The sequence below is a fragment of the Panthera tigris genome, chromosome A2 (genome assembly GCF_018350195.1).
Source record: "Panthera tigris isolate Pti1 chromosome A2, P.tigris_Pti1_mat1.1, whole genome shotgun sequence".
Taxonomy (NCBI): Eukaryota; Metazoa; Chordata; class Mammalia; order Carnivora; family Felidae; genus Panthera; species Panthera tigris.
In genome coordinates, this window is record NC_056661.1 from 160,815,890 (window position 1) to 160,841,544 (window position 25,655).

Here is a 25,655-nt window from a genome sequence, read left to right on the forward strand (position 1 = left end):
GCGGGGTAGGGGGCAGGGAGAGGAATATGGGAGAAGGAAGGGAAGGGGTGCTGGAGGGTGGAGAAGGTGACGGTTGGAGAACAGGTGACCGGGAAGACAGGAATGAGGGCAGGCAGAGGAGAGCGGGTGCCCAGGCCGCCTATCCCCCCCAGGTCCCCTTCCAACCCTCCGGCTGCTTCTGGGGGTGCCCCGTGTGAAGGCAACAGGCAGGAGCTGCAGGCCTGCCACGTGGAATGCGGGACAGGTAGGTCAGGAGCCCGGATGGGGGCCTGCTACTCACCCCCCAACCCTCATGCCTGCCTTCCTCCTCCCAATTCCCACCCTGGGGACAGGGCATGACCGATTGGGCCGCTGGCCACCCACATGGAGTCAGTGCGGCCTTCTGGTCCAGGAGGCAGCCCCAGAAGGGGCCATGATGCATGGGGCTTTGTCGGGGACAAGACAGAGGGTGGGGCCCAGGCGGCACCCCCCTCCCACATGCCCAGCACAGGCTGGTCTTGGGGGGCCGGGGTGTCCTGAGAGCAGGAGAGAGCTTCACTGGTCCTGCTGGCCGAGTGAGTGAGGGTGGGGCGGGCAATCAGGAGCACACAGATGCCAGATGAGGGAGCCCAGGCTGTTTCCCTCTTTCGTGGCCCGGGGTGTCCTCAGGCAGAGCAGGTGATGGCAGAGGTCTCTGCAGGCAGATGGGACAGAGGCGAGAATAGGAGTTGGGGGTGCGAGCATGGGTCCGTGGGGTCTGGGCCAGGCTCTCATAGCAGAGGAGGGAAGGAAGGGGAAGGAATGGCTGCTGGTGCACCGACAGGTGTCTTTGGCGACTGGGGTTTCTAACATAGAAGAGAAATGAAGGATAGGCGTTTAGAAGACTCTGGATGAGTTGATCTGGGGGAAAATGTGAGGGTGGGTGGTGGACATGAGGTGCCAGCCGAGCCCACAGGTAGAGTGTGGCCTGAGCTGGAGCTTGGCTGAACAGGAGCTGTGCTTCGAGAGAGAGGCCTGGGCCTGGAGGTTGGGGGGGGGGGGGGTCCTACCTTCCACTTTCGAGGGGCAGAGGCTTCTCAGACCTGACCCGGTCTCCCTCCCAGCTCTGCCAGGAACCCTGTGCAGAAGGCCTGTCCTTTTCTCCTCCAGAGACGCTGGGCTGGACGCTCTGGGAGCCCTGGTCCTCCTGCTCCAGGAGCTGCCTTACCCTTGGAGGAGACCCTGGGTGGCGCAGTCGTTCCCGGCTCTGCCCCAGCCCCGGGGACACCTCCTGCCCAGGAGAGGCCACCCAGGAGGAGCCCTGCAGCCCCCCTGTGTGCCCAGGTGTGCCCCCTCTGTCCCTGGAGTGGCCTGGGCACTAGGGTGGGATGAGGAGCAAGGCAGAAGAATGACCCCTTGGGCACCTGGGGCAGGGAGGCTAGAGCAAACCTATTGTCCCGAAGAATCTCCTCCACCCCCAGCCTGTGATTCACAGGGTGGGCCGGGCCTGAAGGGACCTCTGGGACAGTCCTGGAGGTGTGGCCCTCCTGCACCCCACCCCCTACCCGCACCTTTGCCGGTGTCCGTGATGACGAACTTGGCTCTTCCTGACAGCGCAAAGCATCTGGGGTCTGTGGGCTCCCTGGTCCACCTGCTCAGCCCCCTGTGATGGGGGCATCCAGATTCGTGGGCGCAACTGCTCCGGCTCCACCCCTGGGGACCCCGAGTGCCAGGGACCTCACAGCCAGACCAGGGACTGCAACACGCAGCCCTGCACAGGTGCCAACCTCGCCCTAACCCTTGCCGTTCTCTACCCAGCCACGTCCAGCCAGCCCCCCGGGGATTTTGACCTCTCTCCACCCCACCTTCTCACATCACTGACCTCTGGCTCCAGGTCAGGCCATACCCTGAGCTAAGAGACTCCCGGATTTCCTGTGTCTCCCTCCTCTGGCTCCCATACCCTGGGGACCGGGCACTGGTCCCCAGTCTTTGCTCCTCCCTGCCCAAGGTCTCCTTCCCAGGCATGTGGCCGAGGAGGTCAGACTGGCCTCTGGGCAGAACCACTCACTGCAGGAATTTCGAGAAGCAGGGCCAGCCCTTCTTTAGAAGCCCTTGGCCCCATTCTCCCTGTCCTTTCTCCTTTGAGCCCCCACTCCTGGCCCAGGTGGCTTCTGTCTTCCTGCTCTACTTCCAAGGATATTTGTATTAAAGTCAGGCAAAGCTGTGAATCTTTACTGGCAACCTTTCAGACACTGGAGCGAGCCTGCAAGGGAGGGGGAGTGGGAGGGGTTTCCCGTGGCTCCTCAGTCCTGCTCCCCGACCACGACCACCACCGGCATGTAGCTTCCCCTTGACCCCTCCATCCCCTGGCCCTTTCCTCCTGCCCATGCTGAGACCCTCTCTGTCTGCCCATCCAGCCCAGTGCCCAGGGGACATGGTGTTCCGTTCGGCGGAGCAGTGCCGCCAGGACGGGGGCCCCTGCCCTCAGCTGTGCCTGGCTCAGGACCCTGGGGTGGAGTGTACCAGCTTCTGTGCCCCCGGCTGCGCCTGCCCCCCTGGCCTTTTCCTGCACAATGCCAGCTGCTTGCCCCGCAGTCGGTGCCCCTGCCAGCTGCACGGGCAGCTCTATGCACCGGGAGCAGTGGCTCGGCTGGACTCCTGCAATAACTGGTAAGCTGCCAGCCTGGAGGGGGGGATGGGGGGGGAAGGGAGGCGAAGGTGGGGGAGGTGATTTGTGAAGGAAGCAGGGGCTGGAGAGGGTCTTCTACCCTCCCTTTCAGTCACCCCTGTTTCTCTTTCCTGGATGTTGAGATCCACTGGGTTTCTGCTCAAACACCTTGAAGCCCCCAACACTCCCAAGCTGACACCAGGCCCTGCTGGCGGGGACATGTGACCCCGCCCCGCCCCCCCCCCCCCCCCGCCCCACCCTGCCTTGTGCTTCTCTCATTTTTCTTTCCTTTTCTTACATTTCATTTCATTTTCTCTGTTCTTCTTGTTCCTCTTCCCTTTTCTTCCCTATCCCCTGTCCATCCCCCGACCCCCCTGCTACAGTCCCCTTTGTGCTTCCTCTCCCCCACCTCTTTCTCTTTTACTTTTTCCCTCTTCGGTTCTTTTTCTGGGACTTTCACATATTGGATGGGGGGCAACTTGAACACGTTTGTTGGAGAAAAGCAAAAGGAGAGAAAAGTACACTGTTCTTTCCAAGAGGCTCACACTGGGGTGTACTCTTTCGAAATGGCTCCTACCTGGCCCCGTAGAGCTGCTCAAAGTCCTTTCCAAACTGTGTGATAAATACAAACGGAAAGGAAAGCACGTAAAGGTGACTCCTGGATAAAAGTGTGGGACAGAGGACAGCACAGTGCCTGGGGCATCAGGGAGCCCACGGAGGGTGGAGCTAGGCCGAAGGGCCTGGATGAGAATCCTCAGTCACCTCATGAAGCTCGAGGGGGCCACGGGGCTTTACTTTCTAGACCCTTCTGCGAGTTTCACTTCTGTGCCTTGAACTTCTGTGCCCGGCCTCGGTGGTGTGCCGGCCGTGTCCCCCCTGGGGGCAGGTACACAGAGCTCCAAGGGGCGGGGCCTGACGGTGGCCATGATGGGTCCTCTCTCTGCAGCACCTGTATCTCCGGTGAGATGGTGTGCACCTCAGAGCCCTGCCCAGGTACCCCGATGCCCAGGAATCAGCAGTGGTGGGTCCTCAGGGACCACAGGGGATTCTGGCCTCTTTAGATCAACTCCTGGGGATGTCGATGGTGCCCCAGGGAAGTTGGGGACCAGGGACGACCTGACCTGGCTTCACACCCGCTGTGCCCCTCCCTGTACCCACCCTGGCAGTGGCCTGTGGTTGGAGCCCCTGGACCCCCTGGAGTCTCTGCAGCCACAGCTGCAACGTGGGCATTCGGCGGCGCTTCCGGGCGGGCACCGCACCCCCAGCTGCCTTCGGGGGTGCTGCGTGCCAGGGCCCCAATATGGAGGCCGAATTCTGCAGCCTGCGGCCGTGTCGGGGTGAGAGCTGGGACTGAGGTCCTCAGAATCCCCCAGAGAAGAGCCAGGAAACACTCCACTCACTCCCCCCTCCAGACCCCAAGAGCGGTACAAGGGCCTAGTGTAAAAGATGCCAGGAGGATGTCCCCAGAGAGCCCTGAGAGTCATTCCCTAAGAGGGGTCCTCCGTGGAGGCCAGCCCTGCTCCAGGCCAGGGAGGAGTGAGGTCTCCTGAGATGGGTTGTGATCCTGTAGGTTCGAGAAGGAAGGGGTCTGGGTGGAGGAGAGGGCTGTGGTGGGTGTGGGAGGTAGGGCCCGCAGTGACCTGGGCTGCCACTCCAGGTCCTCGTGGGGAGTGGGGCCCCTGGTCTCCGTGCTCCGTGCCCTGCGGCGGTGGCTACCGGAACCGCACCCGAGGCAGTGGCCCGCACAGCCTTGTGGACTTCTCCACCTGTGGTCTGCAGCCCTGTGCAGGTGAGGGCTGTCCCCACCTCCTCCACTGCTCCCGTACCCCCAGTAGTCATCCCCCCCAACCCAGGGCCCTGTCAGCCCCTCCCTGTCACCCCAAGAACCCCTCTCCCTGAGCTGCCATGCAGCCTGTGACCTCCCTGGCCACATCTAGAGCCGATGCCTCTCCTGGGTTAGGAGCCCGGGAAAGAGTTTACTGTGCCTGGGCTGGTTATCAATTTCTGTGACCCCAGGGCCGGTGCCTGGCGTGTGTCCCGGGGGCCAGCGGTGGCTGGACTGTGCCCAGGGCCCTGCCTCGTGTGCAGAGCTCAGTGTCCTGCAAGGGGCTGACCAGACCTGCCACCCTGGCTGTTACTGTCCACCTGGGACGTTCCTGCTGGTGAGTGTCTTCCCTGACCTGACCTCCCAGCAACCTGGGCAGGGGAGAACCAAGGGTATGGGGCTTGAGAGTTGAGGAAAAAGCACTGAACTCAGGGGTCATGGCTCAGCTCTGCCAGCAGCCAGCAGGTGACCCTGGGTGAGACACGGTCATGCTTCCCTGGACCTCTCTTTTCCCATTTGTGAAATGGTGATAGGTCTACAAGGTCTTTGTGATTCATGCCTCCTTGAGTGCTCTGTTGTCTTATGTTATCATTAGTCATTTATTGAGCACCTGTTGCATGCTTAGTCTTGCGATGGGGGCTCCACCATGGGGAGAAAGTAAAGTCCGCCCTCATGAAGCCTCTGGTCTGGGGAAACCAGGCCCAGAGCGCCTAGAATGGAGGTAGAACCATCCTTACACAGGAAGTGAGCTTTGCATACTGTGGAGCTCAAAATGCAGACTGGCGGAGACTGGGTCAGTGACAGCGGGCTTCCCGGAGGAGGTGATCCTGATTTGACTGTCAGAGATTGCAGGGGGTGGAGAGCTGGAGGCGGCACTGCTGTTGGAAGGCAGGGAAGTGAGGCGGGCGCAGTGGAATTTGGACAGAAGCTTGTGGGGTGGTGGGGAGGGTTTACAGGGATAAATTGCCGGAATGTGGGGTGTGGTTAAGGGGCCAGAGTCCAGCGGGGTCTGAGTTCAAATCAGACTCTTCTTCTAGCAGCCCTGTGACCTTAGGATGCGTGCTCCCGTGCCTCCGTTTCTTCATTTGTCAAGTTGGGGTAATAATGTGTCTGTTCATCAGGGTCTCTGAAATGGTGAAAGGGCCTCCCAGGGCCTGGCCCACACCTCACTACATTTGACTTTGAATCGTGTACTGATGGGTGGCAGTTTTGGTTTTTTTGTTTGTTTTTGTTTTTGTTTTTAATTTGAAGCATTAGCAACTTTTGTCCAAACTTCCTGTATGCATAATTTCCAAACTTCCTGTATGCATGATTTCATCGGTTTTAATTTTTTTGATGAAAACGTAGAGTTGTTTTTTTTTTTTTTTAAAGACATCGTTGCTATACGGATCACGTGTTTCGTATTTTGTTAGCTGATTTCATGGGCATTTGACAGTTGGGTCTCATGTCCTGCAATTGGAGATGGTCTTTTTCCTCCCAGAGATTGGGGGGGGGGGTCCATGCCCCTCCCCCACGGCTCCTGTAACTGCTGGCGCGGGTTTTCCACAGGGTGGTGACAGAGGTGTTTGTGGAAGGAGGCTGGGTGGCATTGGAGGGTGGGAGCCTGAGGGGTGCTGGGTTCTGACTGCGGGGAGCGGGCCGGGCCAGACCCACCTGGAATCCAGAAGATGATGGTTTTTGATTCCAGAACAACGTGTGTGTGCCCTCCCAGGACTGCCCCTGTGCCCATGGGGGGCGCCTTTATCCCCCGGGCAGCGTGGTGCTTCGTCCGTGTGAGAACTGGTAAGACCCCCACCCCACCCGATGGTCCCGTGACCCGGGGGCACCCTGCTGTCCCTCCTCAGTGCTGGGGATGATGGCCTCCAGTGGGCCATCCCCCTGGGCCCACAGGCACAGCCGGTCAGCAACAACCTTTCTCTTCCCATCCGTCTCCATCTGCTGAGGCTGCAACAACCACACAGCAGACCCGGGGCTTGTCTTCTGACAGTTCAGGAAACTAGAAATCTAAGAGCCAGGAGTCAGCAGGGTGGTTCCTCCTGAGGGCCGGGAGGGAGAATCCATTCCAGAACCTTCTCTTCTGTGGTGGCTGGCGAGCCTTGGCGTCCCTTGGCTTGTAGCTGCCTTCCTGCAACCTGCTCAGGTCGTGATCTCATGGTTCATGGGTTCAAGCCCCGTGCTGGGCTCTGGGCTGACAGCTGGGAGCCTGGAGCCTGCTTTGGATTCTGTGTCTCCCTCTCTCTCTGCCCCTCCCCTGCTCATGCTCTGTCTCTCAAAAATAAATGAACATAAATAAATAAACAAACAAGTAAATAAATAAAGACACCAGTCATATTGGACCGTAGTGCCCTCACTGTGACTTGCTCATCTCTATAAAGACATCGTTTCCAAATCAGGTCACATTCTGAATACTGGGGGTTAGGGCTTCAACGTGTGAATTTGGGGGAATACATTTCAGCCTGTGACAGCGCCTCCGAACTTCTGCTGTTTTCTTCCAGCTCCTGTGTTTCTGGGCTCATCACCAACTGCACCTCCTGGCCCTGTGAGGAGGGTGAGGAAGGGGCCTCGCACCTGACTGTGCCCCCTGCTTGCTCCCCACCAGGGGCAGAGTCGGGGGAAGGGAGAAGGGGTGCTCTGCCCAGGCCAGTGCCTCCAGCCTGTGCTCACTTCATCCTCTCTCTCTCGGCCTTTCCCTCGTCTGTACCCCAGGTCAGCCCGCGTGGTCCCCCTGGACCCCGTGGAGCGAGTGCTCGGCCTCCTGTGGCCCTGCCCGACGCCATCGGCACCGTTTCTGCACCAGGCCCCCCACCGCGGAACCATCCATCCTGGGGCTGCCGTCCCCACTGACCTTGCCTACACCTCTTTGCCCAGGCTCCGATGCTGAGGAAGAGCCCTGCCTCCTGGCAGCATGTGACCGTGAGTCCTGCGGTGCCAGGATGGTGCCCTCCATGCCCTGTGGATACCTGCTGCCTTGCGCCAGCTGGCCCCCAGCCTTGGCTGGCCCCTCCCCCAGCTGCCCTTTTGCTGTCATCCCAGGAGCTGGGGGCTGGGGTCCTTGGGGGCCCTGGTCCAGCTGTAGCCGGAGCTGTGGGGGGGGCCTGCGGAGCCGGATGCGAGCCTGTGACCAGCCCCCACCCCAGGGCCTGGGGGATTACTGCGAGGGGCCTCGGGCCCAGGGAGAGGCTTGCCAGGCCCTGCCATGCCCAGGTACCTGCCAGGAACGGGGCACAGGGGTCAGGGAACACTATGGAGAGATGGGCTGGGGTGGGAGGCACCCACATGGCTCTCAACCCACCCTGTCCCCTTCCCCAGTGACCAACTGCACCACCATTCAAGGGGCTGAGTACAGCCCCTGTGGCCCTCCCTGTCCTCGCTCCTGTGACGATCTCGTGGTGAGTCTGGCTCCCTCGGAATGCCTGCCTGACCTCTGGCCCCAAGCGTCACTTTGGAGGAGGGCAGGGTGCGGCTTTGGGTCATGACCTCTTTGGGCCTGGCACTGGTGAGGAGGGATGGGGTCAGTGCCCATCAGACTGGCTCCCCTTTGTTCCAGAGACCGTCTCAGGAGTGAACCTCACCCAGCAGCCCATCAAGCCTTTCTCAATTTAAACATTTTATTACAAAGATTCCATAAACACAGAGGGAGGGGAGATCATTCCATTACATCATCTCAAACACCGTGAGCCTTTTGGCGCATACACCCTGATTCTGAGTGTACATGTGCTTGTGTGTGAGCCTTCATGGAATGCCTGTCCAGGACCATGGAGAGGGACAGAGGCAGGCGCAGACAGGGTCTCTGACCCACGGAGGCTGCAGCAGTGTGGCGCGGAAGCTGGCCTGAATCAAGGATGCCGAAGGGACAGCCTTGGGGCCCTGTGCAGGGCCCTGTCTGAGAGGGTCAGGCAGGAGCTGCACAGGGTGAGCAGGGAGGAAGGAGGACAAGTGCCTGGCTCCCAGCTTCCCCAGGGGACCCTCCTTCCCAAATGACCCCTCCCCCCCCCCGCCCCACGCCACCTTTCCATTGCCCTGCTCCCTGCGTTCTGAGAGATGCCTCGGCTCCCAGGCACTAACCAGGTCCCCCATGGAACCCTCCACAAGATTCACATTTGGAGGACACTCCCACCCAGGGAAGCCCTTCGTGGGCTCTCCTCACCTGGGGAGGGGACACGATCGAAAGTGTTTTATTTTATATATAAAAATTTTTTTAATTATTATTTTTGAGAGAGGAAGAGAGAGAGGGCAAGCAGGGAAGGGGCGGGGGATGGGGGGCGTGGGGGACAGAGGATCCGAAGCAGGATCCAGGTTCTGTGCTGGCAGCAGAGAGCCCGATGCGGGGCTCGAACCCACGAACTGTGAGATCGTGACCTGAGCCGAAGTCGGACGCTTAACTGACTGAGCCCCCCAGGCGCCCCAGAAACCGTGTTTAGAACATGATGACGACTGCGAACTGGAGAACCACGCCTTCTGCCTCTGCACACCCCTCAGCCTCCTCCTTTGCCTCATCTTTCCCCTCCCTGCCCCTTCAGCACTGTTTTCTGCTGACCAGAGCCCCCCCCCCCACTTGTTGCCCCCCAGCACTGCGTGTGGCACTGCCAGTCCGGCTGTTACTGCCCTCCAGGCCAGGTGCTGAGTGCCGACGGGGACTTCTGCGTGCAGCCCAGCCACTGTGGCTGCCTGGACCTGCTGAGCGGGGAGCGGCACCGCCCAGGAGCTCGGCTGCTGAGGCCTGATGGCTGCAACTACTGGTGAGGCGGCCATGTGGGCAGAAAGCAGGTGCAAGGCTGAGGGTGGGGTGCGCCTGAGCTCTCCCGGGTCTCAGCTGCTCTAGGTTAGACTCCCACAATCCCCGAGGAGATGCGGGCAGGCACTCTGAAACTCTGGTCTGACGGGTGGGGAGACCGAGGCAGCCAGCTCTGTGCATCTGCTCTCTGGAAGACGTGGAAGGCTGGGTGTGTGCTCTGAGGGGAGGGCAGGGTGATAGGTATGATGTTCCTCCTCGCTGGCCGGCCCCCGTTAGCCGCACACTGCCTGTGGTCACACCCCAGTAGGACACACTGGTCAGCGACTTGCAGGGAGCCCGCAGGACACCCGAGAGGTCCCTGAATGGGACAGGGAGAAGGGTCTAGATGCTCTGGAGAATGGCAAAGGGGCATCCGAGAGCCTGAAGGGAAAGGAGGGCGTAGCGGTGAGGGGAAGGGAAGAGGCAGCCTAGGAGGGGTGCATGTGGAGAGCACAGGCAGGGCTGAGCTGCTGTCCCCCTTCCTGTGCCTGCATGCCCTGCCCAGCACCTGTTCAGAGGGGAGGCTGAGCTGCACAGACCTGCCTTGCCCAGGTACGTATGTCCCAGCTCAGGCGGAGGTGAGGAAAAGCGGCCAGGGTCACAGCGAGGGCTGGGACTGGGGAAGGGATGTCTGTGCCCCAGTGCCCTTCCATTGTCCCCTGCCGCAGTGCATGGTGGCTGGTGCCCATGGTCGGAGTGGACGGCGTGCTCCCAGCCCTGCAGGGGCCAGACGAGGACCCGCTCCAGGGCATGCGCTTGCCCCGCTCCTCAGCACGGGGGCACCCCGTGTCCTGGGGAAGCAGGGGAGGCAGGGGCCCAGCATCAGAAGGAGACCTGCCCCAGCTCGCCCGAGTGCCCAGGTGAGATGCCCCCACTTGTCTGCTCAAATCTCAATAGGCCGGGCACCTCCTAGGCCTCCTAGGGCAGTTGATGCTGTCTTCCCGGCACAGTGGACGGAGCCTGGAGCCCATGGGGACTGTGGTCTTCCTGTGACGCGTGCCTGGGGCAGTCCCATCGGAGCCGGGTGTGTATCTGGCCCCCCACCCCTGAGGGAGGCAGGCCCTGCCCTGGGGGCCACAGGCAGAGTCGCCCCTGCCAGGACAATTCCACAAAATGCACAGGTAAGGGCTTCTGTAGAGGTCGGGGAGGGTCCCTTGGAAGGCTTGGGAGACACGGGCTCTGGCCTTTGTCCCCAGTATACGCGTGCATGTCACTTTCTTTGAGAGGCAGCATTTAGATCCCTCACCTTGTGGTCCTGGGACAAGGTGGAAAGTCAGGCGGCTGGGGGTGGTGAGGCAGGAGGGCTTTCCCCCTGAGTCCTGGGATCCTGCAGGATGGGCCCCTGCTCAGCGTCTGCCCTCTCTGCTTCCTTCCCGCCACAGAGTGTGGGGGTGGCCAGGGTCTTCTCCTCTGTGGGCGGCCCTGTCCCCGCTCCTGTCAGGACCTGTCTCCCGGGAGTGCGTGCCAGCCGGGCTCGACGGGCTGCCAGCCCAGCTGCGGGTGCCCCCCTGGCCGGCTGTTCCAGGACGGCCTCTGTGTGCCTCCTGCCCTCTGCCGCTGCCAGTACCAGCCTGGAGCCATGGGTCAGTGCTTCCCTCCGCGTTCTCCCCATTTCTCCCGAGCACCACGGTGCCCGCCGGCCTGGCCTCTGCCTGTCTGGCTCCGGAGCCCAGCCTGGGCTGCAGGATGTTGCTCCAGGCGTTAGTGTCTCATGCATCCCCCCACATCCCTGCTCCAGGCTGGGGCTTCCACCTCCCAGGCCCAGGATCTGGGGCACCCGTGGGGTGTAGGCTGATAGGGAGGGAGGTAGAAGGCAGTGGGATAGGAGGAAGGGTTGAGGGTGCGGGGCCCGCTGAGCTGTCTGGGGTCCCACCCCGACCCGTGCCCTCAGGGATCCCCGAGAACCAGAGCCGGTCAGCAGGCTCTGGGCTCAGCTCCTGGGAGAGCCTGGAACCCGGAGAGATGGTGACCGGGCCCTGTGACAACTGGTGAGTCAAGAGGAGCGGGGAGGGGGTGGGCTGCAGAGCCGGGCAGTGGGGGCTCTTGTGGGAGTTGGCCAGGGTGCTGTCTTCTGAAGCCCCCTCCCTTGTCCCCAGCACCTGTATGGAGGGCGTCCTGCAGTGCCAGGAGGTGCCCGGCTGCCCTGGGCCTGGGGTGTGGGGCTCCTGGGGCCCCTGGGAGGACTGCAGTGTTTCTTGCGGGGGAGGGGAGCAGCTCCGCTCCCGGAGGTGCGCCCGGCCCCCCTGCCCTGGGCCTGCCCGCCAGAGCCGCACCTGCCGCACCCAGGTCTGCAGAGGTGAGCCCCGGCCGGGGTCTGCCCTTGACGGGTTCCCATGTTGGCCTCTGATGCTGACTCATAGGTGCCTTTGACCTCTTCCGTCCCATCCCCCTACACTGCCCTTTCCCGGGGCCAGTGATGGGCATGTGGAGGAGGAAGTAGCCAGATTCAGGGAGGGGAGCCTGTGGGAGGGTGTGACATTGGCCCTGGGGGGCACAACCCAGGGAAGGTATTGTCTGCACAACTGGGGAGCTGTGGGAAGGTGGGTACTGGGGTGAGTAAGCAGGCCGCGGGGTGAGCACGGAAGTAGCCATTGAGGGCAGTGCAGGCCAGAGCTGGGCACTGACACGAGTGTTGTCCCAGAGGCCGGCTGCCCGGCTGGACGTTTGTACCGGGAATGCTGGCCCGGCGAGGGGTGTCCCTTCTCCTGTGCCCACGTCACTCGCCAGGTGGGGTGCTTCTCCACCGGCTGTGAAGAAGGCTGCCACTGCCCCGAAGGCACCTTCCAGCACCACCTGTCCTGTGTCCAGGTCAGAACCCACTCAGCCAGGAGCCCAAGACCCTCCCCTCCCTTCCCCTCCCCTGCCTTTCCTCCCCCTCCCCTGCCTTTCCTCCCCCTCCCCTGCCTTTCCTCCCCCTCCCCTGCAGCTGCTCACCTCTGCAGACTCTGTGGCCTCTGGACAGCTCCCTGCTTCCTCACGTGACCCCAGGCAAGCAAGGTCCTGTGAGACTGTGTGAGTCAGGCAGGGGCCGAGCTCCCAGAGCAGACAGCTGAGGCCGTGCAGGCTCTGGATGTCGCTGGGTCCCTGGAGTGGTGAGCTTGTCTGGACTCCTGCTCTTCAGCAGCCGCTGTTCCTGGCTCTCAACTCCAGCACGGAGACACCCAGGACTGAGGTGTGGCCAGGTGCCCCCTCTGGCTTCTTGCCGCCCAGCAGCTGGCAGCCAAGGGCAGTGGCTCCCCATGCCATGCAGGCTGGGACAGGCAATCGTGGGTCCTCGCGGTCCCCCTTTCCCTGCCAGACCCCTGTGGGGAAGCATACCCAACCTCTACTCTGCCTGGCCCCAGACTCCTCGTCTCCCACTGTGGGGTCTGGACAGCAGGCCAGTGTCAGCTCTGCTCTGCCAAGCTCTATGGGCACATGGGGATTTCCTTCCCAGTCTTTAATCCTACCTAATCGTGAAGCCGGCGTCCAGGGGCTTCCCCCGGCCAGAGTTCCAGCCATACTCAGAAAGGCCTGAGCAGCCACCTGGTCCCATTTGCTTGACTTAGAGCTGATGACACTGAGGGGGCCCCAGGGAGGGAAAGGGACACACTGAGTCATGCAGTTATTGGCAAAGCTAGGGATCAGGCGTCTGATTCCTGGCTGAGGCCCTTTCCACCTGAGTGCTCCCTCCAAGTCCTGCCCCCTGGGGGCCTCCTCTGGTCCTGCCTGTGTCCCAGCTGAGATCTGTATGCAGGAAAGCTCCTGGCCGTTACAGGTCTAGCTCAGAGGCCACTAGGCTCTCAGGCTCACACCCCTGACTCAGGGAAATGGCTCCCCTTGCTCCAGGGAATGCTCTTCTGGTGCCCAGAGCCCCCCTGAAACCTCACATGTCCTCCCCCCACCCCCTCGCCCAAGGAGGTGCAGAGGGCTGGCACCTGACCTGTGCAATTGCCTTTTCTCCTCCCTCCCACCCGCCAGGAGTGCCCCTGTGTGCTGACCGCCTTGCTGCTGCAGGAGCTGGGGGCTGCCGGCACTGACCCGGGGGCTCACTCACCCATTTTGGGAGAGGGCGGTCAGCCCCTTGGGCCTGGAGATGAGCTGGGCTCAGGCCAGACCCTCCGTACAGGCTGTAGCAACTGGTGAGGGGGACGGTGAGAGTGGGGGAGAGATTTGGAGTCAAGGGAGGGGGAGGCATTGGCTGCCCTGGCCCTGCCTGGCCTGGGTAACCTTGGCTGTGTCTCCTGTTCTTTGGGATGGAGACGCTTGTCAACACCCCTTTCTCTCAGGGTCTATCCTGCCCAGCCCCTCACCCCCATGCTGTTTCCCCAGCTCTTGTGTGCATGGGAGGCTGTCTTGTTCAGTGGGCAACTGCTCTAAGGCCGCTGATGGCTTCAGTCCCTGGGGGCCATGGGGCCCGTGTTCCCGCTCCTGTGGTGGGCTGGGCACCCGCACCCGCAGCCGCCAGTGTGTGCAGGCCTCACTCGCCCCGGGCAGCCAGGGCTGCCGAGGGACCCGCCAGGAGCTCAAGTACTGCCCCAGCCCAGACTGTCCAGGTGAGGGAAGTGGGAAGGGAGAGTCTGGCCAAATACACCTCAGCCCTTCCGTTGTCCTTTCCTGTCTCTGCCCATCCGAGTTGCTGTCTCTGGATCTCTCTTCCTTGCCTGCTAGCTCTATGTGTTTTTTCGATTCCGATGTAACAACGTTTCTGGAGCTCTTGCCAAATGCACCACGCTGTGTGTGTTAGGGGGATAGTGAGGACTCTGACCTTGGAATCCAGGGGCTCAGATAACCCATTTCAGCATGTGGTGAGCCCTGTAGGAGGGCGCACATGCTATGGAAGATTGGGGAGGTTGAGAATTCTCCTGGAGGGTCAGTGTAGGAGGGCTTCCTGGGGAGGCAGCATGTGGGGTTTGAGGAGGGAGAGGACCTTGACAATCATTGGAGGGGAAGGAATGCCAGGTAGCAGGAGCGGCTTGAGCCAAGGCCTTGCTGCTATGAGGAAGTACTGTGCTTGGGGCCCAGAGGGTCAGTGGGAGACCAAGCTGACGAGGGGCTGAACCGGATAGCAATGGGTTTGGAACGTGGCCACCAGCCTCAGGTTTGGTCCTGGTGCGGTGCAGGCTCAGAAACACTGAGCAGGATTCTTCTTTGGCACAGGAGCTGAAGGGTCCACGGTGGAGCCAGTGACCAGCCTTCCAGGTAGCCAGACTCCTTGGGTCCCGGCCCCAGACTGCCTGCACCCTTGCACATGGCCTCCCTTTGGGAAGAACAAGCCCAGGGCCTCCTCCCTTCCCAGCCCTGCTTCCTGGGAGGCCTGGAGCCCAGGGTTGACTCGTCAGGAGATGCCCCTCCCCCTTCTCCCCTCAGGCGGCTGGGGCCCATGGTCTCCGTGGTCCCCGTGTTCTCGCACCTGCACAGACCCCGCTCACCCTGCTTGGCGTGGCCGCGCTCGCCTCTGCCTGGCAAACTGCACCGGGGGGGACACTTCACAGGAGCGCCCTTGCAACCTGCCCTCCTGCACAGGTGCGCCTTCCAGTCTTGACCTCTGACCCTGACCTATGTCCAAACCACGGCCATCCTGTCTAATCCCAGCATCCTCCCTCAAACAGCTCATTCTGGCTCCCAGCCCTTGTCCCACATCCAGCCCGAAACATCTAATACCCCTGAAGCAAATCCCGAGCTCTCACCCTGACACCTAATCGAACCTGTGTGTGACTCTGGACCCTGGGTGCTTTGTGTCAGCCCGGCAACTGTTGGGGAGCCACCGCCAGCACCCAAGAAAACCCTCACTTGTGTGTGTACTGAACAATCCCCCCGAAATTCCCATCCAAATCCCTCAGTACCCTGTGAGTCTGTGAGTCTGGGGCGTAGTTGTCAAAGCCCCACAACAGCCAGTGTTAGATCAGAAACAGGAGCCCAAAGGTCTGGATGAGGTCACGGCTGGCCCTGGCAGACGAGGAGGTCTGCCCTCGAGCGGAGCGGGGCAGGCTCCAGCTCAGCTTTGTCTGGTCCTGTCCTGGCCCGCAGAGCTGCCCCTGTGCCCCAGCCCTGGCTGCGTGGCCGGGAACTGTTCCTGGACGGCCTGGGCCCCGTGGGAACCTTGCTCCCGAAGCTGCGGGGTGGGCCAGCAGCGCCGGCTGCGGGCGTACCACCCCCCAGGGCCCGGCGGGCACTGGTGCCCTGACATCCTCACTGCTTACCAGGAGCACCGCTTCTGCAACCTGCGGGCTTGCCCAGGTGAGGCCGGCCGCCGAGGACCAGGACGCGCCCTTCCCTGGCATCATGTGCCCCTGTGGCGCTTCCATCTCCGCGCACGACCCTGCCCCAGGCGCCTGGTGCGTGGGGGGCGCCCGCTGTCTGAGCCACATCCCTCACCTGGCCCTTCTCTTTTCCACGCAGTGCCTGGAGGCTGGTCACGCTGGAGCCCCTGGTCCTGGTGTGACCGGAGCTGTGGGGGGGGCCGGTCCCTGAGGAGCCGCAGCTGCTCGAGCCCCCCGCCCAAGAACGGGGGTGCCCCCTGCGTGGGGGAGAGGCACCACGTGCGGCTCTGCAATCCCGGGCCCTGTGGTATGGCGGTGGGGACATCCCGCACAGCTCTTCCCACCCCCACCTCTAATTGCGTTCTCGCGACACGTTGTGACGGAGACGCTCACTGGCCAGCTGAGAAAACCCTGAGGCCCGCAGGGGGTGGACGGTGGGATCTGGGCGCTGGGTGAGGACCTGCCCAGGGTGAGCTGCCCGTCCCCAGCTGCACTAGAACTCATTCTCGCCATCTTGTCCACCCTCCTGTTCCTGGAGAATCACCCAGCCCCCTCAAGGTTTTCGGAGGATTTGAGGGTTACGGTCGTGAGTGCACCTGCACCTGGGATTGGGCTGAGCCAGACAGGCTCCTCCCAGCTTCAGCTCCTTCTGAGCTCACCGACCCTATGGACCTTGGTCCCTCTAGGGCCTTCCAATGCTATTAGGACACCCCCCCCCCCCACCGATCCCCTCCAGGTGAACACAAAGCAGCCACATAGGTGAGCATGTTGGCTTCTTAGATGCACAAATTTAGTCCAGCTCGACGACATTTATTGGGTGCCAGGCTAGGTGCCGGGAACCCCCAGGTAGGTGAGAGGAACTCCCTGTCACTCAGAATGTCCCCATTCCAGGGCCTCCCCAAGGCCCCATGTTTCTATGGGCACCAACATGGGGAGAAGGATGGGAGTACAGCTTCGTGGAGGTAGGAGTGGTTCCCAGGCAGGCAGGAAGAGGGTTGCTGGTGCTCAGGGCCCTCTTGACTCTGGTCCTCCCCATGTGCTCAGAGCAGGGCTGCCCAGCGGGCATGGAGATGGTCAGCTGTGCCAACCGCTGCCCCCGCCGCTGCTCAGACCTCCAGGAGGGGGTCGTGTGTCAGGACGGCCAGGCCTGCCAGCCGGGCTGCCGCTGCTCCGAGGGTGGGTGCTGCCCTGGCCCCTGGGCACGTCACAGTGACTCGGTGGGAAGGCAGGTGGGACCCCGGGTGCCTGCACAGCTCTGGAGGGCTGCCTCCCCGCAGGCTTCCTGGAGCAGGACGGAGGCTGTGTGCCGATCGGGCACTGCGAGTGTACGGATGCCCAGGGCCACAGCTGGGCCCCAGGGAGCCAGCATCGGGAAGCCTGCCGCACCTGCACCTGCCGGGCCGGGCGGCTTTCCTGCACGGCTCAGCCCTGCCCACCGCCTGCCCACTGCGCCTGGAGCCGCTGGTCAGCCTGGAGTCCCTGCAGCCACTCGTGTGGGCCTGGAGGGCAGCAGAGCCGCTTCCGGTGTGTATGGGGCTGGGCCAGGCTAGTGTCACCTCCCCCAACCCCGGTCTGCCATGCCTGGATGCAGTTTCCCTCTCTGATGCAGAGCTCCTGGATCCTGCCCCCCAGGGGCATGCCCACTCTGTGCCCTGGCCCCACCTTTGTCCCTGGTCATCCTTGCCTTTCTTTAGCCACCTCCACGCCCACCCCAGGCTTTCCCATCTGGTGTCCCACCAGGAGGTGGAGGAGCGATGAAGGGCCCTGGGCCATCACTCACCTTCTGTGCCCCGGGCCCCACAAAGGTCCTCCACGTCTGGCTCATGGGCTCCAGAGTGCCGGGAGGAGCAGTCCCAGAGCCGGCCCTGCCCTCAGCCCCCATGCCCACCCCTGTGCCTGCACGGTGCCCGCCTCCACACCTTGGGGGACAGCTGGCTGCAGGGGGAGTGCCAGCAGTGGTAAGTCTGGGCAGAGGCAGGGGTGGAGCGGGGACGGGGGCGGATGGCAGCGTCCCTGAATCTGGTCTCCTCCCTTCAGCTCCTGCACCCCGGAGGGCATCATATGTGAAGACATCGAGTGTGCAGGTCTGGAGTTTATGTCCCGCTCCCACCTCCCCCCACCTCTGTTTGCCGCGTGTCTCATATTTCCCTCCCACCCCTACTTCCAGCCGCCACCCCCTGTGCCACGGAGGTCCCGACCAGCCATCGGGACCTTCTCTGACCTTACTTGTGCCCTCCCACAGTACCCAGGGCTTGGACGCTGTGGTCCCCTTGGTCTGAATGCCCCGTCTCCTGTGGAGGTGGAAACCAGGTTCGCACCCGGGACTGCGTGGCCTCGGCCCCTCACCGCAGCGGCGCCCCCTGCCTGGGCCCTGGTACCCAGACCCAGAGCTGTGGACGGCAGCCTTGCCTGGGGCTGCTGGACGCCTGCTCCTGGGGCCCCTGGGGGCCCTGTTCCCGCAGCTGCGGCCCCGGCCTGGCCTCCCGCTCTGGGTCCTGCCCCTGCCCGCTGGCCAGAGCCGACCCCACCTGCAACAGCACCTTCCTGCACCTGGACACCCGGGCCTGCTACCCGGGGCCCTGCCTGGGTGAGTGTGCACAGGAAAAATACAGGGAGTAGCACGTTTCCCCAAACCCCAGATTCCCCCCCCCCCACCTGAGATATCCATCTATCCCCCTGATATTTGATCTCGTTTCTTTCCCTTTCCCGCCATCTTTTCCTCTGAGCCCTTTGGGATGTGACCCTTGCTGCTGGGTGACAGGGAACACAGCGAATTAGGACTTGTGTGAATTCTTGGCTCCCTCTTGCCCTTTTCCTGCGCAGGGCGTTGGCCAGGGCTGGGACGAGAGTAGAGGGCAGGGGAGGGGCGGGGAGGGAGGAGAGAAGCTGGAGAGGCCTGGCTGGCACCCCCCCCACCTTGGTCCCCAGAGGAGTGTGTGTGGAGCCGCTGGAGCAGCTGGACGCGATGCTCCTGTCGGGTGCTGGTGCAGCAGCGCTATCGGCACCAGGGACCAGCGCCCGGAGGGGCGGGGACGGAGGCGGGCCCCCCCTGCACACGACTGGACGGCCACTTCCGGCCTTGCCCCCTCGGCAACTGCTCTGGTGAGAACCCCGGAGCCGGAGGCCGGAGAGCCGAGCCCTGCCCGTGCCCGCACTGACTCCCGCTCTCAGCGGCCCCATGACCCCCATGCCTCACGTCCCACCCCTCCCCGCTCCACTGCGATCTCCCCACTTTGTAGCTGCAGGCCTTGTCCACTTGCGGCCGCTCCCAGGCCCAGAAGGTCTGGCCCACCTCTCGTTGTGGCCACCCTCTCCATCTCTGCCCCCCCCTGGCTCCCATCTGCCAACCTCTGGAGCACCTGCCAGGCCCCTTCCTCCCCGCAGGCCCTATCCTCCGTGCAGCTACCTGGCTCTCCAAGCCCCGACCATCATGACCCTTCCCTAGAGACAGCCACAGGGGCCGAGTGGGCGCTAGACGGGGCAGCGCTGGTCAGTCCTTACCGGCAGCCTGGGGCCAGGCTTACACTCTTACGAGGAGGCCCCGAGGGTCCTTGATGGGACCATGCACTGTGTGCTCCAGGCTTGGGGCGGGGGCAGGTGGAGGGTGTCTCTGGGCTGCCCCCCCACCATCCTGCTGGCCTCTGTTCCCCCCCAGAGGACAGTTGCACACCTCCCTTTGAGTTCCAGGCCTGTGGCTCCCCCTGTGCCGGGCTCTGTGCCACGCACCTGAGCCGTCGGCTCTGCCAGGACCTGCCACCCTGCCAGCCTGGCTGCTACTGCCCTGAGGTGAGGGGTGGAGCCAGAGGAGATGCCCCAGGAGAAGCGGGTCTTGGCCCACACTCCTACCTTCCTTCTCTCTGCGATGCCTGTGGTGACACCCCTCCCCACAACGCCTCTTAAGGGTCCCTCACCTTCTGCCTCGTGCCCGTGTGCCCATCCATTTGCTCGGCAACATGCACGTGCCCCTGCTGTGAGCACTCACACTACTGGCACTCGGGGACAGAGATGGCTGCCACACAGCTCTGTCCCTGTGTCCCCTTCTGCGCAGGGGCTGCTGGAGCAGGCTGGGGGCTGCATTCCCCCAGAGCAGTGTAGCTGCCTACACATCACAGGAGAAGGAGCCAGGGTGACTCTGGCTCCCGGGGACCGCCTGCAGCTGGGCTGCAAAGAGTGGTGAGTTAAGGGGGCGGGGAGGCAGCGTCAGAGGGCTGGGGCCAGGGAATGGGGAGGCAGGTGGCCCCACAGGGAAATTGCCCTGGCCTGGACCCAACCCCAACCTCATCCTGCTCCAAATGAGCCCAGAGCTCAGGCCACCCCTCCGTGAGCCCCACCAACCACCTCTCTGGACTGAGTCTGGTCTCCCCAGTCTTACCCCTCCCACCCCCTCCCACAGTGAATGCCGGCATGGGGAGCTGAAGTGCACCAGCCAGGGCTGTCAAGGTAACGCTGCCCTGGAGAGACCCACTGTCCCCATTTGCCCAGGATTGGAAGGTTTCCTGGATCTGGGACCAGGACAGTCCCAGACAAACCGGGATGTTTGGTCACCCTCCCCTGACCCTCCCGGCAACCTCCTGCAGCCTTTCCTGTTTCCAGCCCTTCCTGGTCATAACTGGGTCTCCTCCCTCCCCCTCTACTGGGGCTTGTGGTCTCAGGGAGGGTCACTGGGAAGGGTGCCCACTCGCTGCCCTTTCTAGGTCTTCTGCCTCTGAGCGGGTGGTCCGAGTGGTCACCCTGTGGGCCTTGCCTGCCCCCTGGTGTGCTGGCCCCCGCCTCCAGGACTGCCCTAGAGGAGCACCGGTCTCAGCACCCAGCTGGCCTCTCCCCGACCTTGGCCCCCTTGCTGGCTTCGGAGCAGCACCGCCATCGCCTCTGTTTGGACCCGGAGACTGGGAGGCCATGGGCTGGGGACCCAGACCTGTGCATTGCACCACTCAGCCAGCAACGCCTCTGCCCGGACCCTAGGGCCTGCCATGGTAATACCGAGGGCCAGAGACCAACAGGGCAGGAGGGAGCCTGAGATGAGAGTGGAGGGAGGGGTACCTGGCCAGGTAGGCCTGGGCCATGTTGTTTATTTCAGTAGCCAGGTGCTTAACAGGCCTGCTAAGCCTCCTGCTTGCCCCAGGGCCTGTGGGATTTGGGGAGATTTGGCAATCTGGCGCTTTGGGGGGGGGGGGCGGGCCGCAGCAGGAAGGATCCCTGCAGCCGATGAAAGGGGAGGAAGGGGGCTTTGGGTGCTCCGGGCCTAGCGGAGTGTCTGTAGGGCTGGAGCCTGAGGCCTTGGGGTGGGAGCAAGAAGCCAGGGCGGGGCCCTGGGCGCTGACTTCCATTTTACCTCCCCAGACTTATGCCAGTGGAGTCCTTGGGGGCCCTGGAGCCCCTGCCAGGTGTCGTGCAGTGGGGGCTTCCGGCTACGCTGGAGGGAGGCAGGGGGCCCCCCTGGAGGAGGCTGCTGGGGACCCTGGGCTCAGACTGAGAGCTGCAACGTGGAGCCCTGCCCAGGTAACCCCCATCCTGGCATCTGGGGGCGGGGCCAAGGACTGTAACACGGGAGATACCACCTGATGAGGATGTGGCCTCTGCTCCTGGAGGTGTGCCCTGGAGGGCAGGGTGCTGTCCTGGGGGCCCAAAAGTCGGTCCCCAACACAGACTCCTACCTTCTGGTCCTCAGGGGAGAGCTGTGAAGCCCAGGACACCGTGCCCACCCTTGACTGTGCCAACCAGTGCCCTAGAAGCTGTGTGGACCTCTGGGACCGCGTGCAGTGTCTGCAGGGACCATGCCGTCCAGGTGGCCGGGCCACGCCCACAGCCCAGCCTGGGAGCCCTAGGGCCTCAGACCAGAGCAGCTTGCTTCGCTGATCCCTGCTTCCAGAGAGCATGTGACCTGCAGGCGGGGACATGTTACAGGATCAGGGGTTATAGGGCAGCAAAGTGGATCCTTGGGTCACTTTCAGCACCTGGGTAGGGGTCCTGCATAGAGCGAGCCTTACCTAACATGGGCTTTGTCTGTGAGGACGTTCTGGCAGCCTCAAGGGTCCCTGGGGTGGGGCCCACACAGGGTAGGCTGGAGTGACCCCTTCCTGTGCTCCAGCAGTGGGAACAGTGTGGAGACCGGGTCAAGTGGGGACTCGGGGGGCTGGGGTAGGGGAGGGTGCTCCAGGGTCAGCCTGAGGCTCCGGACCCCATCTGGCTGCCAGAGGGACGCATGATGTGTGCCCGAACCTTGCTTGTCCTCCCCAACCCCCTCAGGCTGCCGCTGCCCCCCTGGCCAACTGGTACAGGATGGACGCTGTGTGCCCATCTCCTCCTGCCGCTGTGGCCTCCCCAGCCCCAATGCCTCATGGGTGGTGGCCCCAGCCGAGGTGGTACAGCTGGACTGCAAAAACTGGTATGGCTGCCCACTGGTGGCCAAGCAGGGGATGGGGAGTTTTAGGTGGGAGGCTTGGGACAGGTCAGGGTGGAGGGCGTTAGCGGGAAACAAAGGCCCTGTTCCCCTTGACTTGTGCCCTTGACCCCTGTCCGCAGCACCTGTACCAACGGGTCCCTGGTGTGCCCACGCCATGAGTGCCCAGTCCTTGGGCCTTGGTCAGCCTGGAGCAGCTGCTCTGCTCCCTGTGGTGGGGGCAGCATGGGGCGACGTAGGAGCTGTGAGGAGGGTCCTATGGGGGCGCCATGCCAGGCCCAGGACACAGAGCAGCGGCAGGAATGTAACCCGCAGCCCTGCCCTGGTGAGCACCTGGGGTGGGGGAGTGAGGGGGGAGCCTCCCTGCCCTCTGGTGCTGCTGAGCTCGGCGGGAGTTCAGCAGCATGGGCGGCGGGTCCCGAGGCGGTCCCCTCCCTGGTACTCCACCTCACCGTCTGTGCGCTGCCCCCAGAGTGCCCGCCTGGCCAGGTGCCCAGTGCCTGTGCCGCTTCGTGCCCACGCCTCTGCTCGCATCTGCAGCCTGGTGTCCTCTGTGTGCAGGAACCCTGCCGGCTCGGCTGTGGCTGCCCCGGAGAGCAGGTACGGACAGTGCCCTGACTGCCATATGGGGGGGCAGGCAGGTGGGGGGCAGAGAAGTGCGGTGTGAGTAGAACTGAGCCCGCGCCTTCCCGCCGCAGCTGCTCCACAATGGCACGTGCGTGCCCCCTGCGGCGTGCCCCTGCACCCAGATCTCTCTGCCCTGGGGCCTTACCTTGACTCTTGAAGAACAGGCCCGGGAGCTTCCCCCAGGAACTGTGCTCACCCAGAACTGCACGCACTGGTGAGGGCCGCGGGCAGGGGGGACAGGGGGAGGAGGGAGCTAGGGCAGGGAGGGGGTGGAGGGCAGCGTTGCTGAGAATGGGGGTGGGGAGGAGGGCACTGGAGGCGTCCGAACACGTGCTTCTGTCTTCCCAGTATCTGCCAAGATGGAGCCTTCAACTGCTCCCCAGCTGACTGTCGTGGTGAGATGTGGCTGTCTAGGCCCCTGCTGGTCCTTCCAAAGCCAGGGTGGGGTTGACCCCGATGAGGGCAGAGGGCGCTGCCTGCCCTAGGCAAAGCTGTCTCTCCCAAGAAGCCCCTTCCTTGCTCTGTCCCCACTGGGGTTGGGGGCATTCCTGTGAGCACACGGCTGTGAGTGATGCAGGAAGTGGAGGGTCTTTCCCTGCAGAGGAGGAAGCAAAGGCTGAGGGTGAGCTAAAGTAGGACCCTTATCTGGCAGTGCCCAGGCAGGTGCCATCTGCCCTGTGCTATTTTACCCCCATCTGATCGAAGTCAACAGGCGTTTGCTAAGGGCTCACAGGTGCCCAGTTCGGGCACACTGGGCTCTGTGTGGATTCAGAGGCACACAGGCCTGGTGAGTCCTGAGCAGCCCCAGTCTGGCTGCTGAGGGCCAGCTCACCCACCGGAACAGGTAGGGACAGGAGACAGTTTCTGGCTCACTGACCAGCAGACTGCACCCACAGGACTGAAAATCGGTGCCACGGATGGAGAGGTCAGGGTGGACAGGACTGGTCAGGGGAGGCTTCCTGGAGAAGGCCAGACTCGAGTTAGGCCCCGTTAGTATTTGGAAGGTGGATAAGAGCAGACGGGTGTGTTTGGAGGTCCAGAGGCCCAGAGCCAGCCGAGTGGACAGCGCTGGGAAGGCAGGAGGGACTCTAGGGGTGTCTGACGTGGGAGGGGGGAGAATCGAGGCCGGACCCAGGGCTGACCTGAGTGGTGGTGGTGGTGGTGGGGTCTTCCCTGGCAGAGTGCCCCTCTGGGGAAATGTGGCAGCAGGTGGCCCCTGGGGAGCCAGGGCCCTGCGAGCGGACGTGCCGGGAGCCCAATGCCACGGAGACCCAGGGCAGCTGCGGTGCGGGGCAGGCCCCAGGCTGTGTGTGCCAGCACGGACACTTCCGTAGCCAGGCGGGCCCCTGCGTGCCCGCAGACCGCTGCGAGTGCTGGCACCATGGGCGTCCCCACCCGGTGAGACACCGCAGCCCCTCCGGGCCACCCAGCCCTCCCCCACCCCCGCCCCCCTCCACTGGCTCCTCCCCCTGTGCCAGGATCTGCAGCAGCAGACAGCTCGGCCATCAGCCATCACCCATCACACGGGGACAGTCTCCAGGCCCCATCAGCCCACCTCCCTCCCGAGACTCTTGTCCCTGACTTTGGTCTCTGGCCCCTGTCCTGACTGGTTTCAGGGATGGGGGGTGGGTGTAGTATAGAAAAGTCTAACTGGCAGAGATGGGTAGAGATGGACGGGAGGGTTCCCCCCTCTCCCCAGCCTGGATCCGAATGGCAGGAGGCCTGTGAGAGCTGCCGCTGCCTCCGTGGGAGGAGTGTCTGCACCCAGCACTGCCCCCTCCTCACCTGTGCCCAGGTACCCACCTGCAGCGCTGCTGCCCTCCTTCCTGGGTCCCTCCCCAGAGGCTGGTCTTAGGGCCTTGAGCAGACAGTGCTGGGGCCCTGGGGTCATCCTCCTGAGAGCGCTGGGGACCACTCCCTCTGCAGGGCGAGGTGACCGTGCAGGAACCAGGGAGCTGCTGTCCCACTTGCCGCCGAGAGGCTCCGGGTATGCCGGGGACCTGGGGTACTTCCCGCCATGCCTCTCCCTGCTCTGGGCCCTTCTCCCAAACTGCTCCCGTGCCCACCCTAGGGGGCCTGCCGTCCCCAGTGCTGCCTACCATGGGGATCAGCAGAGTGGTGACGCCCAGTGCTGCATCATGGCACCTGGCCACCGCTGACCCAACAGCCTCAGGTGCCCCTCAGGTCCACAGTGTCCCCTGTACACAGAGTCCCCTCATCGAGGCCCTTTCTCTCTGCCCTGCTCCCGCCTCCTGTGCTCACCTTCTTCCCACAGAGGGGCAGGCAGCCTCCTGCCGGCATCTCACGGAGCTGCGCAACATCACCAAGGGCGCCTGCTACCTGGACCAGGTGGAAGTGAGCTACTGCAGTGGGCACTGCCCGTCCAGCATCAGCGTCATGCCTGAGGTGAGCGAGGGGGCTGCCGTGCAGGTCCAGGAGAGTCAGGTCAGCCTGCACCCCTGAGGGACTGCTGCGGCCAGCCTAGGCCTGGGCAATGCCCAGGGGACACGAGGGACTCGGTTGATCTCAAAGGGGCAAGGCTCAGAGCCAGGGGCGAGTTTTCACCAAGGTGGTGGCCTGCACCTGCTGCTTGGCCCTGTCACCCTCAGCGGGGCTTGGGCCCCAAGCCTACTCCAGGCCTCCACCCTGTGCTGCGGGCTTCCCAGGACATCAGCAAGAAAGGCACAAAGGACCTAAGTTAGGCTCTGAAATCACAGCCCGTTATATAGCGAGGACAAGTTCTTTAGAACAGACCATTTACACACAGCATTGTCCCAGACATTCCTGGCAAGGCATATTATGAGCACGTCCCAGAAGACCTCTGCCCTGTGCGTGCTCTCCTTGGACCCAGAAGGCCCAGCCCTGCTCCATGTGCAGACCTTGTCAGGGGCTCTGTGCCCACCCTGACTTCCCCCATCCTGAGCCTGGAGAGCTGTGGCTCCAGTTCTAGCCTGGGAGGGTCCTGGCCCTGCCTCAGCTCACCGATGGTGTGGCCATTCCCTCCTGTCTCGACCCACCTGGGTCATCTATTCCTGGAAGACAGAGGTGCTTTCCTACCTAGTCCTCAACGCTTGGCCACTCTCTGCTCCCCTGGGTGCTCCCAGTACCTCCTGGTATTCCCAGACCATTCCCAAACAGTATTTGGATTTGTTAAAACATAG

General features: G+C 63.2%; 1 protein-coding gene across 1 annotated transcript in view; it reads left to right on the forward strand.

The window, feature by feature from the left end:
• The window catches only part of SSPOP, a 56,801-nt gene that overhangs the window by 29,421 nt on the left and 1,725 nt on the right, over nt 1-25,655 (forward strand). Inside the window, exons 56-103 of the mRNA XM_042977227.1 lie at nt 153-244; nt 1,129-1,302; nt 1,573-1,737; nt 2,376-2,628; nt 3,573-3,619; nt 3,793-3,963; nt 4,284-4,415; nt 4,643-4,788; nt 6,139-6,233; nt 6,947-6,999; nt 7,158-7,364; nt 7,485-7,655; nt 7,761-7,840; nt 9,021-9,190; nt 9,731-9,777; nt 9,894-10,085; nt 10,176-10,346; nt 10,608-10,808; nt 11,117-11,213; nt 11,322-11,521; nt 11,867-12,033; nt 13,186-13,346; nt 13,537-13,760; nt 14,365-14,406; nt 14,575-14,730; nt 15,235-15,444; nt 15,607-15,774; nt 16,512-16,643; nt 16,745-16,991; nt 17,273-17,425; nt 17,505-17,551; nt 17,710-18,054; nt 18,396-18,569; nt 19,123-19,253; nt 19,516-19,640; nt 19,861-19,907; nt 20,162-20,440; nt 20,808-20,966; nt 21,136-21,252; nt 21,714-21,852; nt 21,990-22,192; nt 22,340-22,467; nt 22,566-22,708; nt 22,843-22,889; nt 23,675-23,892; nt 24,194-24,289; nt 24,421-24,481; nt 24,770-24,900. Of these exons, the coding sequence (XP_042833161.1) occupies nt 153-244; nt 1,129-1,302; nt 1,573-1,737; nt 2,376-2,628; nt 3,573-3,619; nt 3,793-3,963; nt 4,284-4,415; nt 4,643-4,788; nt 6,139-6,233; nt 6,947-6,999; nt 7,158-7,364; nt 7,485-7,655; nt 7,761-7,840; nt 9,021-9,190; nt 9,731-9,777; nt 9,894-10,085; nt 10,176-10,346; nt 10,608-10,808; nt 11,117-11,213; nt 11,322-11,521; nt 11,867-12,033; nt 13,186-13,346; nt 13,537-13,760; nt 14,365-14,406; nt 14,575-14,730; nt 15,235-15,444; nt 15,607-15,774; nt 16,512-16,643; nt 16,745-16,991; nt 17,273-17,425; nt 17,505-17,551; nt 17,710-18,054; nt 18,396-18,569; nt 19,123-19,253; nt 19,516-19,640; nt 19,861-19,907; nt 20,162-20,440; nt 20,808-20,966; nt 21,136-21,252; nt 21,714-21,852; nt 21,990-22,192; nt 22,340-22,467; nt 22,566-22,708; nt 22,843-22,889; nt 23,675-23,892; nt 24,194-24,289; nt 24,421-24,481; nt 24,770-24,900 (7,114 nt within the window). The remainder of the gene's footprint in view (nt 1-152; nt 245-1,128; nt 1,303-1,572; nt 1,738-2,375; nt 2,629-3,572; nt 3,620-3,792; nt 3,964-4,283; nt 4,416-4,642; nt 4,789-6,138; nt 6,234-6,946; nt 7,000-7,157; nt 7,365-7,484; nt 7,656-7,760; nt 7,841-9,020; nt 9,191-9,730; nt 9,778-9,893; nt 10,086-10,175; nt 10,347-10,607; nt 10,809-11,116; nt 11,214-11,321; nt 11,522-11,866; nt 12,034-13,185; nt 13,347-13,536; nt 13,761-14,364; nt 14,407-14,574; nt 14,731-15,234; nt 15,445-15,606; nt 15,775-16,511; nt 16,644-16,744; nt 16,992-17,272; nt 17,426-17,504; nt 17,552-17,709; nt 18,055-18,395; nt 18,570-19,122; nt 19,254-19,515; nt 19,641-19,860; nt 19,908-20,161; nt 20,441-20,807; nt 20,967-21,135; nt 21,253-21,713; nt 21,853-21,989; nt 22,193-22,339; nt 22,468-22,565; nt 22,709-22,842; nt 22,890-23,674; nt 23,893-24,193; nt 24,290-24,420; nt 24,482-24,769; nt 24,901-25,655) is intronic.